The sequence below is a fragment of the Bufo bufo genome, chromosome 1 (assembly GCF_905171765.1).
Source record: "Bufo bufo chromosome 1, aBufBuf1.1, whole genome shotgun sequence".
In the NCBI taxonomy this organism is placed as follows: Eukaryota; Metazoa; Chordata; class Amphibia; order Anura; family Bufonidae; genus Bufo; species Bufo bufo.
In genome coordinates, this window is record NC_053389.1 from 146,008,262 (window position 1) to 146,023,445 (window position 15,184).

The following is a 15,184-nucleotide window of genomic DNA, read 5'->3' on the forward strand; positions in this document are numbered from 1 at the left end:
ATTTCTACAGTTAAGTGCAAAAATAAGCTTATTTTGCTGCATCTTGAGTATGTGATATGTGCCATACACAACTTTTGAGGACAATCTGAGCATTTTTGATTCGGGTTGAATTCATTAGTACCCGAATCAAATCTTTTGAACAATTCATATCTGGAACGAATTTCAAGACAATTGCTGATTTCTAGTCATCCTCAAAATATAGACTTGTTGCCCATGGATATTAGACATCATCACAAACCACTAAAGAAATCCATATGGCCACATTATATAAAAATATGAAGATGGAAATCAAATACAAAAAATCTACAGGGGGCCCATCACCCAATAGCATAGAGTATGTTAAAAATAGTATGGTGTAGGTTACACTCTATAAGGTAATATCATCCACCTCATAAAGGTTCATACCAAGGTTACAATCATAAGGCACCCCTCTTGAGCCATTTAAACTAAAGCATGCACTATTAACATAATAAGTGATCATAAATAATATAAAGTATATAGAACAACGTACATGCTTCAATAAAGGTCAATCAAGCAGAAAAAGCAACCACAGTAAGAATAGCCACAAGATAGAACTGCTAGAACCTACCCAGAGACATAATCTACAGCAGTTGGAATGCTGCCCCCGACACAGACACCTCAACACGTGTTTCGCTACTCACGGCTTCGTCTGTAGATTTTCTGTATTTGATTTCCATCTTGTCGTTTTCTCTCTGGTGATTAATTTATTCTTATATTTGAACGAATAAAGTTTTCGATTTATATATTTTTATATAATGTGGCCATATGGATTTCTTTGTGATGAAAGCTCAATAATTACATAGCTCTGGGTTATTGGTTTCCATTACTGGAGGAAAAGTTTGACTTCAATCAAAGCTGGTGTACTAAGTATCCAGTTTAATGTCCCAAACAGAAGGAACTATATGGATGAAAATATTGAATGGAGTAGGTAAATATTAGTGTTGAGTGCGAATATTCTATATCGACACTTCGAGAATTTGCACAAGTTCTAGAATATAGTGCTATATCTTCGTAATTACGAATATTCTAGATTTTTTTTTTATCCCTAGATAAACCTATAATCTTTGTTCACTTACTGTACATAGCTTTTCCTTATTATGCTATCATCCATATTTCCTTTTTTTTTTTATAGCTATTATTTTTACCCATCATTAATTACTTTTATAGATGCTATATTATTTTTAAAATAAATCATTACCTATAATATAAAACAGACAATCACACAAAGGCTGTATACCAAAAGCTGGGTAGGTGCAAGCCAACAACCTATCCATGAGACAGGTACAGTCAGCATACCTTACAATGGCAGCCTTGTGTGCAATGATACATTCAAAACTAGCTCTCCTCTGACTGAGAGCCAGTAAGCCTCAAAATTATTCTGCTAATTTGCATGTCTTTCCCATATGCCCATGTTTATGTAAAAGAGTTTACATGACAAAACAGTATAGAAAGGTTATTGAATATAATGTTAACTTAGGACAATTAGAAAACTGAAAATTGTTATGCAGCCCTCCTAAGCAGTGAGAGAAGTGTTAGCTGGCATCCAAAAAAAATAAAAAATTAAAATTTTTGTCACCCTAACAATAATGATCTAGGTGCACAGGTCCCCCAAGCCATCCAACAAAAGTCAAGCAATTTGAGGATTACTGGCTCTGAAGTCTGTGTGGATAGAGAGCTGGTCTTGAATGTTTCATAGTGCACAAGGCTGCCATTGTAAGGTATGCCTGTCTTATGGCTGGGTTATTGGCTTGCACATACCTGGCTTTAGGTATTTAGCCTTTGTGTGATTGTATATTAAAGGTAATGAAATTGCGTGTGCCTTATGTGCATATTACATTGCTGATGTTTGCAATCACGAATATTCAGCAAAAAATTTGTAAAACATCGCGAATTCTAATGTTGCCTATGCCGCTCATCACTAGTAAATATAGATGATTCAGAATAGATGAGAAATTTGATTTAAATATAATATAGGTAGAAGTATACAGCCTAAACATTTCCTAGATATGCTACATATCTTTAGTACAGTAGCTACATTGACAATGATAGTGGGTTTCCACTATATTTGATTAAATTCTTCACCTTTTTCCTTCAATGTCTGCATGAAGTTTCACAGCATGACTCCAATCAAATGCTCCTGTACGTGTGTCGACCCATCTTTTCAGCTCCATGATGCATCGATCACTGACCTTCAGTACTATGATATCTTTGAAAAACTTACAGGCTGTATACAGATGATGAATCATTGAACATAATGAGAAGTCAATCAAGATATCTCCTTTAATATGACCTACAAAAAAAAAATGTATTAACATATCTAATATGTTAAACGTATAAATAAGTTGTGGATGAACAGTGACTCACAATAGGTCTATATGTGGCAAAATATTTTTTTTTTACCGTTTAAGAGTAGTAAACCATAAAAAAACATATATCTTAAAAATGTATAAATAGGTGTCACTATATTTTTATCAATCAGTAGAATACAGTTAAGATATCATTTATACTGCAGAGTAAGTTTTTTTTAATGAAATAATAAAAACAACCCCCTCCAAATTTACAATTATAATTTTTTTCCACCCCTCCCGCCAAAAAAAAACAATGTTGGAAATTGTTCAGTTCATTATTTGCATTTTAAAACGGTTTTATTAGAAATAAGATTGCTTATTAATAGAGTTGAGCGAACACCTGGATGTTCGGGTTCGAGAAGTTCGGCCGAACTTCCCGGAAATGTTCGGGTTCAGGATCCGAACCCGACCCGAACTTCGTCCCGAACCCGAACCCCATTGAAGTCAATGGGGACCCGAACTTTTCGGCACTAAAAAGGCTGTAAAACAGCCCAGGAAAGGGCTAGAGGGCTGCAAAAGGCAGCAAAATGTAGTTAAATCCCCTGCAAACAAATGTGGATAGGGAAATGAATAAAAATAAAAATAAAATAAATAAAAAATAACCAATATCAATTGGAGAGAGGTCCCATAGCAGAGAATCTGGCTTCATGTCAGCAGAGAATCAGTCTTCATGTCATAGCAGAGAATCAGGCTTCACGTCACCCACCACTGTAACAGTCCATTGTCAGATATTTAGGCCCCGGCACCCAGGCAGAGGAGAGAGGTCCCATAACATAGAATCTGGCTTCATGTCAGCAGAGAATCAGTCTTTATGTCATAGCAGAGAATCAGGCTTCACGTCACCCACCACTGGAACAGTCCATTGTCAGATATTTAGGCCCAGGCACCCAGGCAGAGGAGAGAGGTCCCATAGCAGAGAATCTGGCTTCATGTCAGCAGAGAATCAGTCTTCATGTCATAGCAGAGAATCAGGCTTCACGTCACCCACCACTGGAACAGTCCATTGTCAGATATTTCGGCCCCGGCACCCAGGCAGAGGAGAGAGGTCCCATAACATCGAATCTGGCTTCATGTCAACAGAGAATCAGTCTTTATGTCATAGCAGAGAATCAGGCTTCACGTCACCCACCACTGGAACAGTCCATTGTCAGATATTTAGGCCCAGGCACCCAGGCAGAGGAGAGAGGTCCCATAGCCGAGAATCTGGCTTCATGTCATAGCAGAGAATCAGGCTTCACGTCACCCACCACTGGAACAGTCCATTGTCAGATATTTAGGCCCAGGCACCCAGGCAGAGGAGAGAGGTCCCATAGCCGAGAATCTGGCTTCATGTCAGCAGAGAATCAGTCTTCATGTCATAGCAGAGAATCAGGCTTCACGTCACCCACCACTGGAACAGTCCATTGTTAGATATTTAGGCCCCGGCACCCAGGCAGAGGAGAGAAGTCCCATAACAGAGATTCAGGCTTCATGTCAGCACAGAATCAGTCTTCATGTCATAGCAGAGAATCATGCTTCACGTCACCCAACATTGGAACAGTCCATTGTCATATAATTTAGGCCCCGGCACCCAGACAGAGGAGAGAGGTCCCATAACATAGAATCTGGCTTCATGTCAGCGACTCAGCAGAGAATCAGTCTTCATGTCATAGCAGAGAATCAGGCTTCATGTCACCCACCACTGGAACAGGCCACTGTCAGATATTTTTAGGCCCCGGCACCCAGACAGAGGAGAGGTTCATTCAACTTTGGGTTGCCCCGCAATATAATGGTAAAATGAAAATAAAAATAGGATTGAATGAGGAAGTACCCTGGAGTACAATAATATATGGTTAAGAGGAGGGAGTTAATGTCTAATCTGCACAAGGGATGGACAGGTCCTGTGGGATCCATGCCTGGTTCATTTTTATAAACGTCAGCTTGTCCACATTGGCTGTAGACAGGCGGCTGAGTTTGTCTGTAATGACGCCCCCTGCCGAATACACGTTCAGACAAAACGCTGTACGCCGGGCAGGCCAGCACCTCCAAGGCATAAAAGGCTAGCTCTGGCCACGTGGACAATTTGGAGACCCAGAAGTTGAATGGGGCCGAACCATCAGTCAGTACGTGGAGGGGTGTGCACACGTACTGTTCCACCATGTTAGTGAAATGTTGCCTCCTGCTAACACGTTCCGTATCAGGTGGTGGTGCAGTTAGCTGTGGCGTGGTGACAAAACTTTTCCACATCTCTGCCATGCTAACCCTGCCCTCAGAGGAGCTGGCCGTGACACAGCTGCGTTGGCGACCTCTTGCTCCTCCTCTGCCTTCGCCTTGGGCTTCCACTGGTTCCCCTGTGACATTTGGGAATGCTCTCAGTAGCGCGTCTACCAACGTGCACTTGTACTCGCGCATCTTCCTATCACGCTCCAGTGTAGGAAGTAAGGTGGGCAGATTGTCTTTGTACCGGGGATCCAACAGGGTGGCAACCCAGTAGTCCGCACGCGTTAAAATGTGGCCAACTCTGCTGTCATTGCGCAGGCACTGCAGCATGTAGTCGCTCATGTGTGCCAGGCTGCCCAGAGGTAAGGACAAGCTCTCCTCTGTGGGAGGCGTATCGTCATCATCCTGCGTTTCCCTCCAGCCACGCACCAGTGATGGGCCCGAGCTGCGTTGGGTGCCACCCCGCTGTGAACATGCTTCATCCTCATCCTCCTCCACATTTGTACCTGGCCACATTTGTACCTGGCCTCTGCTGTTGCAAAAAACCTCCCTCTGAGTCACTTCGAAGAGACTGGCCTGAAAGTGCTAAAAATGACCCCTCTTCCTCCTCCTCCTCCTCCTGGGCCACCTCCTCTTCCATCATCGCCCTAAGTGTTTTCTCAAGGAGACATAGAAGTGGTATTGTAACGCTTATAACGGTGTCATCGCCAATGGCCATGTTGGTGGAGCACTCGAAACAGCGCAACAGGGCACACAGGTCTCGCATGGAGGCCCAGTCATTGGTGGTGAAGTGGTGCTGTTCCGCAGTGCGACTGACCCGTGCGTGCTGCAGCTGAAACTCCACTATGGCCTGCTGCTGCTCGCACAGTCTGTCCAGCATGTGCAAGGTGGAGTTCCACCTGGTGGGCACGTCACATATGAGGCGGTGAGCGGGAAGGCCGAAGTTACGCTGTAGCGCAGACAGGCGAGCAGCGGCAGGATGTGAACGCCGGAAGCGCGAACAGACGGCCCGCACTTTATGCAGCAGCTCTGACATGTCGGGGTAGTTGTGAATGAACTTCTGCACCACCAAATTCAGCACATGCGCCAGGCAAGGGATGTGCATCAAACCGGCTAGTCCCAGAGCTGCAACGAGATTTTGCCCATTATCTCACACCACCAGGCCGGGCTTGAGGCTCACCGGCAGCAACCACTCGTCGGTCTGTTGTTCTATACCCCGCCACAACTCCTGTGCGGTGTGGGGCCTGTCCCCCAAACATATGAGTTTCAGAATGGCCTGCTGACGTTTACCCCGGGCTGTGCAGAAGCTGGTGGTGAAGGTGTGTGGCTGACTGGATGAGCAGGTGGAAGAAGAGGGGGAGGAAGCTGAGTAGGAGGAGACAGGAGGCAAACAATGTTGCCCTGCGATCCTTGGCGGCGGAAGGACGTGCGCCAAACAGCTCTCCGTCTGTGGCCCAGCCGCCACTACATTTACCCAGTGTGCAGTTAGGGAGATATAGCGTCCCTGGCCGTGCTTACTGGTCCACGTATCTGTGGTTAGGTGGACCTTGCCACAGATGGCGTTGCGCAGTGCACACTTGATTTTATCGGATACTTGGTTGTGCAGGGAAGGCACGGCTCTCTTGGAGAAGTAGTGCCGGCTGGGAACAACATACTGTGGGACAGCAAGCGACATGAGCTGTTTGAAGCTGTCTGTGTCCACCAGCCTAAATGACAGCATTTCATAGGCCAGTAGTTTAGAAATGCTGCCATTCAGGGCCAGGGATCGAGGGTGGCTAGGTGGGAATTTACGCTTTCTCTCAAATGTTTGTGAGATGGAGAGCTGAACGCTGCCGTGTGACATGGTTGAGATGCTTGGTGACGCAGGTGGTGGTCTTAATGGTACATCCCATGTTTGCTGGGCGGCAGGTGCCAACGTTCCTCCAGAGGCGGAGGAAGAGGCCGAGGCGGCAGCAGCAGAAGAGGCCAAGGCGGCAGCAGCAGAAGAGGTAGCAGGGGGAGCCTGAGTGACTTCCTTGTTTTTAAGGTGTTTACTTCACTGCAGTTCATGCTTTGCATGCAGGTGCCTGGTCATGCAGGTTGTGCTAAGGTTCAGAACGTTAAAGCCTCGCTTCAGGCTCTGATGGCACAGCGTGCAAACCACTCGGGTCTTGTCGTCAGCACATTGTTTGAAGAAGTGCCACGCCAGAGAACTCTTTGAAGCTGCCTTTGGGGTGCTCGGTCCCAGATGGCGGCGGTCAGTAGCAGGCGGAGTCTCTTGGCGGCGGGTGTTCTGCTTTTGCCCACTGCTCCCTCTTTTGCTACGTTGTTGGCTCGGTCCCACCACTGCCTCTTCCTCCGAACTGTGAAAGTCAGTGGCACGACCTTCATTCCATGTGGGGTCTAGGACCTCATCGTCCCCTGCATCGTCTTCCACCCAGTCTTGATCCCTGACCTCCTGTTCAGTCTGCACACTGCAGAAAGACGCAGCAGTTGGCACCTGTGTTTCGTCATCATCAGAGACATGCTGAGGTGGTATTCCCATGTCCTCATCATCAGGAAACATAAGTGGTTGTGCGTTAGTGCATTCTATCTCTTCCACCCCTGGGGAAGGGCTAGGTGGATGCCCTTGGGAAACCCTGCCAGCAGAGTCTTCAAACAGCATAAGAGACTGCTGCATAACTTGAGGCTCAGAGAGTTTCCCTGATATGCATGGGGGTGATGTGACAGACTGATTGGCTTGGTTTTCATGCGCCATCTGTGCGCTTTCTGCAGAAGACTGGGTGGGAGATAATGTGAACGTGCTGGATCCACTGTCGGCCACCCAATTGACTAATGCCTGTACCTGCTCAGGCCTTACCATCCTTAGAACGGCATTGGGCCCCATCAAATATTGCTGTAAATTCTGCTGGCTACTGGGACCTTAGGTAGTTGGTTCACTAGGACGTGTGGCTTTGGCAGAACGGCCACGTCCTCTCCCAGCACCAGAGGGTCCACTAACACCACCACGACCATGTCCGCGTCCCTTACTAGATGTTATCCTCATTGTTACCGTTCACCACAATAAGAAAAATATTATTTGGCCCAATGTATTGAATTCAAATTCAGGCCTTTTTTTACAGACACCTAACACTATTTGGCTATCTATTTAGGTACCGTATTACACTAATACAGGCACAGCAGTAATGACAGATTTAGCTCAATATAAATTTGAGGTCTATTATTTAGGCGCTGGGTGACAGGTATTCGTTTTCCTGACAGAATTAGACTTGGATATGCACAGTAGCGTGTGTGTGAAGTTATTGAGAATGACCCTATCAGCACCTTGAATCTAATATACCTTTTTAGGGATAGATTTAAAGTAGGCCTGATACAGCAGAAACCACTAATTTAGGAAATTGCTAGGTTGGGAATTGTATTTCAAACCAGAACAAAAAATGTGCTTTGACGGACACAATATAACTTAACCAGCTACAGCAATAACCACAGATTTAGCTGAATATAAATTTGAGGCCTATTATTTAGGCGCTGGGTGACAGGTATACGTTTACGGACAGAATTAGACTTGGATATGCACAGTAGCGTGAGTGTGAAGTTATTGAGAATGACCCTATCAGCACCTTGAATCTAATATACCCTTTTAGGGATAGATTTAAATAACAACACTTATTTAAATCTATAGTTAAATGGACTTGGTTGCAGCTTGCCCCTGATGTAGGATATAGCCAAAAAATAACCACACTATTGATGGTTAAATGGACTTGGTGGCAGCTTGCCCCTGATGTAGGATATAGCCAAAAAATAACCACACTATTGATGGTTAAATGGACTTGGTGACAGCTTGCCCCTGATGTAGGATATAGCAAAAAATAACCACACTATTGATGGTTAAATGGACTTGGTGGCAGCTTGTGCTGGCGCACCACAAGCCACAAAATGGCTGCCGATCACCCCAGAAAAAAGTGACTGAAAAACTCTCTGGGCAGCCTAAAAACAGTGAGTAATTGAATAGCAGCAGTTCAATGATCCACAGCTGGAGATCGATCACTGTCTTAAGTGTTTTGGAGGAGTTAATCACTGCCTAATCTCGCCCTAACGTCGCAGCTGCAACCTCTCCCTACACTTGTAACAGCAGAGTGACGTGCAGCGCTACGTGACCCAAGCTTATATAGAGGCTGGGTCACATGCTGCACTGGCAATCACAGCCATGCCAATAGTAGGCATGGCTGTGATGGCCTCTTGGGGCAAGTAGTATGACGCTTGTTGATTGGCTGCTTTGCAGCCTTTCAAAAAGCGCCAAGAAAGCGCCGAACACCGAACCTGAACCCAGACTTTTACGAAAATGTTCGGGTTCGGGTCCGTGTCACGAACACCCCAAAATTCGGTACGAACCCAAACTATACAGTTCAGGTTCGCTCATCCCTACTTATTAACATGCAAAGCTTATTACTATATGGAACATTTCTCACAAACTATGAAATTACTACTACATTACTATTAACTACTAAACCATGCTATATTTTCCATCATATTCATAGTCAATTATTTAACCGCCTCCGGACCGCCTAACGCAGGATCGCGTTCCGGAGGCGGCAGCCCTGCGCACAGTCACGCATATATGCGTCATCTCGCGAGACGCGAGATTTCCTGTGAACGCGTGCACACAGGCGCGCGCGTTCACAGGATCGGAAGGTAAGCGAGTGGATCTCCAGCCTGCCAGCGGCGATCGTTCGCTGGCAGGCTGGAAATGCGATTTTTTAACCCCTAAAAGGTATATTAGACGCTGTTTTGATAACAGCGTCTAATATACCTGCTACCTAGTCCACTGGTGGTCCCCTTTGCTTGGATCGACCACCAGAGGACACAGGCAGCTCAGTAATAAGTAGCACCAAACACCACTACACTACACCCCCCCCTGTCACTTATTAACCCCTTATTAACCCCTGATCACCCCATATAGACTCCCTGATCAACCCCTGGTCATTGATCACCCCCCTGTCATTGATCACCCCCTTGTAAGGCTCCATTCAGATGTCCGTATGTTTTTTACGGATCCACAGATACATGGATCGGATCCGCAAAACACATACGGACGTCTGAAAGGAGCCTTACAGGAAGGGTGATCAATGACAGGGGGGGTGATCACCCCATATAGACTCCCTGATCACCCCCCTGTCATTGATCACCCCCCTGTCATTGATCACCCCCCTGTAAGGCTCCATTCAGACGTCCGTATGTTTTTTACTGGTCCACAAAACACATACAGACGTCTGAATGGAGCCTTACAGGGGGGTGATCACCCCATATAGACTCCCTGATCACCCCCCTTTCATTTATCACCCCCCTGTAAGGCTCCATTCAGACGTCCGTATGTTTTTTACGGATCCACGGATACATGGATCGGATCCGCAAAACACATACGGACATCTGAATGGAGCCTTACAGGGGGGTGATCAATGACAGGGGGGTGATCACCCCATATAGACTCCCTGATCACTCCCCTGTCATTGATCACCCCCCTGTCATTGCTCACCCCCCTGTAAGGCTGCATTCAGACGTCCGTATGTTTTTTACGGATCCACGGATACATGGATCGGATCCGCAAAACACATACGGACATCTGACTGGAGTATTACAGGGGGGTGATCAATGACAGGGGGGTGATCACCCCATATAGACTCCCTGATCACCCCCCTGTCATTGATCACCCCCCTGTCATTGATCACCCCCCTGTAAGGCTCCATTCAGACGTCCGTATGTTTTTTACGGATCCACGGATACATGGATCGGATCCGCAAAACACATACGGATGTCTGAATGAAGCCTTACAGGGGGGTGATCAATGACAGGGGGGTGATCACCCCATATAGACTCCCTGATCACCCCCCTATCATTGATCACCCTCCTGTCATTGATCACCCCCCTGTAAGGCTCCATTCAGACGTCCGTATGTTTTTTACGGATCCACGGATACATGGATCGGATCCGCAAAACACATACGGACGTCTGAATGGAGCCTTACAGGGGGGTGATCAATGACAGGGGGGTGACACCCCCCTGTAAGGCTCCATTCAGACATTTTTTTGGCCCAAGTTAGCGGAAATTGTTTTTTCTTTTTGTTTTTTTTCTTAGAAAGTCTCATATTCCACTAACTTGTGTCAAAAAATAAAATCTCACATGAACTCACCATACCCCTCACGGAATCCAAATGCGTAAATTTTTTTAGACATTTATATTCCAGACTTCTTCTCACGCTTTAGGGCCCCTAAAATGCCAGGGCAGTATAAATACCCCACATGTGACCCCATTTCGGAAAGAAGACACCCCAAGGTATTCCGTGAGGGGCATATTGAGTCCATGAAAGATTGAAATATTTGTCCTAAGTTAGCGGAAAGGGAGACTTTGTGAGAAAAAACAAAAAAAAATCAATTTCCGCTAACTTGTGCCAAAAAAAAAAAAATTCTATGAACTCGTCATGCCCCTCATTGAATACCTTGGGGTGTCTTATTTCCAAAATGGGGTCACATGGGGGGTATTTATACTGCCCTGGCATTTTAGGGGCCTTAAAGCGTGAGAAGAAGTCTGGGATCCAAATGTCTAAAAATGCCCTCATAAAAGGAATTTGGGCCCCTTTGCGCATCTAGGCTGCAAAAAAGTGTCACACATGTGGTATCGCCGTACTCAGGAGAAGTTGGGCAATGTGTTTTGGGGTGTCATTTTACATATACCCATGCTGGGTGAGATAAATATCTTGGTCAAATGCCAACTTTGTATAAAAAAATGGGAAAAGTTGTCTTTTGCCGAGATATTTCTCTCACCCAGCATGGGTATATGTAAAATGACACCCCAAAACACATTGCTCAACTTCTCCTGAATACGGCGATACCACATGTGTGACACTTTTTTGCAGCCTAGGTGGGCAAAGGGGCCCACATTCCAAAAAGCACCTTTAGGATTTCACAGGTCATTTTTTACACATTTTGATTTCAAAATACTTCCCACACATTAGGGCCCCTAAATTGCCAGGGCAGTATAACTACCCCACAAGTGACCCCATATTGGAAAGAAGACACCCCAAGGTATTTTGTGATGGGCATAGTGAGTTCATGGAAGTTTTTATTTTTTGTCACAAGTTAGTGGAATATGAGACTTTGTAAGAAAAAAAAATTCAAAAAAAATCATCATTTTCCGCTAACTTGTGACAAAAAATAAAAAATTCTAGGAACTCGCCATGCCCCTCACGGAATACCTTCGGGTGTCTTCTTTCCAAAATGGGGTCACTTGTGGGGTAGTTATACTGCCCTGGCATTCTAGGGGCCCTAATGTGTGGTAAGTAGTTTGAAATCAAAATCTGTAAAAAATGGCCAGTGAAATCATAAAGGTGCTCTTTGGAATGTGGGCCCCTTTGCCCACCTAGGCTGCAAAAAAGTGTCACACATGTGGTATTGCCGTACTCAGGAGAAGTTGGGCAATGTGTTTTGGGGTGTCATTTTACATATACCCATGCTGGGTGAGAGAAATATCTTGGTCAAATGCCAACTGTGTATAAAAAAATGGGAAAAGTTGTCTTTTGCCAAGATATTTCTCTCACCCAGCATGGGTATATGTAAAATGACACCCCAAAACACATTGTCCAACTTCTCCTGAGTATGGCAATATCAGATGTGTGACACTTTTTTGCATCCTAGGTGGGCAAAGGGGCCCACATTCCAAAGAGCACCTTTAGGATTTCACCGGCCATTTTTTACAGATTTTGATTTCAAACTACTTACCACACATTAGGGCCCCTAGAATGCCAGGGCAGTATAACTACCGCACAAGTGACCCCATTTTGGAAAGAAGACATCCCAAGGTATTTTGTGTTGGGCATAGTGAGTTCATGGAAGTTTTTATTTTTTGGCACAAGTTAGTGGAATATGAGACTTTGTAAGAAAAAAAAATAATAAATCATCATTTTCCGCTAACTTGTGACAAAAAATAAAAAGTTCTATGAACTCACTATGCCCATCAGCGAATACCTTAGGGTGTCTACTTTCCGAAATGGGGTAATTTGTGGGGTTTTTCTACTGTCTGGGCATTGTAGAACCTCAGGAAACATGACAGGTGCTCAGAAAGTCAGAGCTGCTTCAAAAAGTGGAAATTCACATTTTTGTACCATAATTTGTAAACGCTATAACTTTTACCCAAACCATTTTTTTTTACCCAAACATTTTTTTTTTTATCAAAGACATGTAGAACGATAAATTTAGAGAAAAATTTATATATGGATGCAGTTTTTTTTGCAAAATTCTACAACTGAAAGTGAAAAATGTCATTTTTTTTGCAAAAAAAAATCGTTAAATTTTGATTAATAACAAAAAAAGTAAAAATGTCAGCAGCAATGAAATACTACCAAATGAAAACTCTATTAGTGAGAAGAAAAGGAGGTAAAATTGATTTGGGTGGTAAGTTTCATGACCGAGCAATAAACGGTGAAATTAGTGTAGGTCAGAAGTGTAAAAAGTGGCCTGGTCATTAAGGGTGTTTAAGCTAGGGGGGCTGAGGTGGTTAAAGGGTTTCTACCACCTCATTTTGACCTAATTAGCTCTCAGACACTAGCGATCTGCTAGTGTCTGATCTACCTAACAATGCTATTCTCAGACCTGTGTGTGGATCCGTTTCACAAAAAAACGAACTTTTATTAATATGCTAATGAGCCTCTAGGTGCTATGGGGGCGTCTTTTCAGCACCTAGAGGCTCGGTCTACTCACATTGTATGCCACCCCGCTCGTCCGTTAAGCCCGCCCATCTCCTCTTGAATGCCATCCTGCCTGCGCCGATGACCGAGATGTCTGTGCAGGCAGCGGTCAGACATTCACTGCGCCTGCGCCGAATACAGACACGCACGGCGCAGGCGCGAGAATTCGTCCGCTGGTTCAGATGGAGGATGGCATTCAAGAGGAGATGGCGGGCTTAACGGACGAGCGGGGCGGCATACAATGTGAGTAGACCGAGCTTCTAGGTGCTGAAAAGGCGCCCCCATAGCACCTAGAGGCTCATTAGCATATTAATAAAAGTTCGTTTTTTTTTTTGTGAAACGGATCCACACACAAGTCTGAGAATAGCATTGTTAGGTAGATCAGACACTAGCAGATCGCTAGTGTCTGAGAGCTAATTAGGTCAAAATGAGGTGGTAGAAACCCTTTAAAAGCCAAAAAGACACTGTGATGTTAATGTTCTTAAAATGGTTTTCCTATATTAGATAATGTCTCATATGGGAATATCCCTTTAAGGTTGCAGGAAATAAAAATGTTCGACAATAAAAGTAAAAAAAAAGGAATAAATCTCTGGGACCTGCACCTATCAAACAATGGGGGCATATCCTAGCGATATGTCTCAGGCTACTTTCACACCTGCGTTTAGGTGCGGATCTGTCTGGTATCTGCACAGACGGATCCGCACCTATAATGCAAACGCTTGTATCCGTTCAGAACGGATCCGTTTGCATTACCATGTACAAAAAAATCTATATATATATATATTATTTTTTTTTTTGTTCATGATAATGCAAGCGGATCCGTTTTGACTTACATTGAAAGTCAATGGGAGGCGGATCCGTTTTCAATTGCACCATATTGTGTCAGTAAAAACGGATCCGTCCCCATTGACTTACATTGTAAGTCAGGACGGATCCGTTTGGCTCAGTTTCGTCAGACGGACATCAAAAACGCTGCAAGCAGCGTTTTGGTGTCCGCCTCCAGAGCGGAATGGAGAGAGAATGGAGGCAAACTAATGCATTCTGAGCGGATCCTTATCCATTCAGAATGCATTAGGGCAAAACTGATCCGTTTTGGGCTGCTTGTAAAAGAGCCCTGAAACGGATCTCACAGACGGACCCAGAAACGTCAGTATGAAAGTAGCCTCAGACGTCCCTTTAATGTTCCAGAATTAAAAATGTTCTACAATAAAAATAAAAAAATAAATACAATTTATTAAGTATGGAAAAACACTTACCTGATGCAAAGGTTTTTGAAAGATTTTCAATTGGAAATAACAAGGAATCCTCTGCAAAGACCATGTCGTCCTTATTTGAAACATAATCTTCGAGAAATTGTCTCGAATCGAAATCATGTAAATGATAGAACTTGTGGGTACTGGAATCCATTGTTAAATCTTTTGTCACAGATGGTTTCACACCTTCTACACTGACGTTCTAGGTTTTGAATTTTCTGGATTAGATTTGCAGTTTATATAACCAAGAATTACTTGTCAGGTCATGAGACAGTCATGGGAATATTTGTTATAATACATTTGCAAAATTATGTAACTAAGGATTACTTATTACATCACACATTTGACAAACACATAGGGCAACAGCACTCTACAAACCAAAGGTAGAGTACAAAAGTATATTACATAGTTAATGCTATGCTAATAACTTAGAGATGCTTAGCAAATACATTTTGTACAAAATCATTTGAGCCCGTCTGCTGCACGCCAAGGCAATCTCTAATAAGACGGGTCCTAACACTAAAGCACACCTGTTGGGTGCCATAACAGCGACCATGAAATCCAGGAAATGCAGGTCCCACATGCATTCTGGGCCCCTGTTGATCCATATCTGTGTGGAGCCAAAATGGCCTACATGGAATCCAGGG

The 15,184-nt window shown here is 44.3% G+C and overlaps 1 protein-coding gene across 1 annotated transcript in view; it reads right to left on the bottom strand.

The window, feature by feature from the left end:
* The window catches only part of LOC120999336 (nicotinamide N-methyltransferase-like), a 101,005-nt gene extending 86,268 nt beyond the window's left edge, over window positions 1-14,737 (bottom strand). Inside the window, exons 1-2 of the mRNA XM_040430207.1 lie at window positions 14,541-14,737; window positions 2,104-2,311 (exon numbers count right to left, since the gene is read on the bottom strand). Of these exons, the coding sequence (XP_040286141.1) occupies window positions 2,104-2,311; window positions 14,541-14,691 (359 nt within the window). The 5' untranslated portion in view covers window positions 14,692-14,737. The remainder of the gene's footprint in view (window positions 1-2,103; window positions 2,312-14,540) is intronic.
* Window positions 14,738-15,184: the final 447 nt, after the last annotated feature.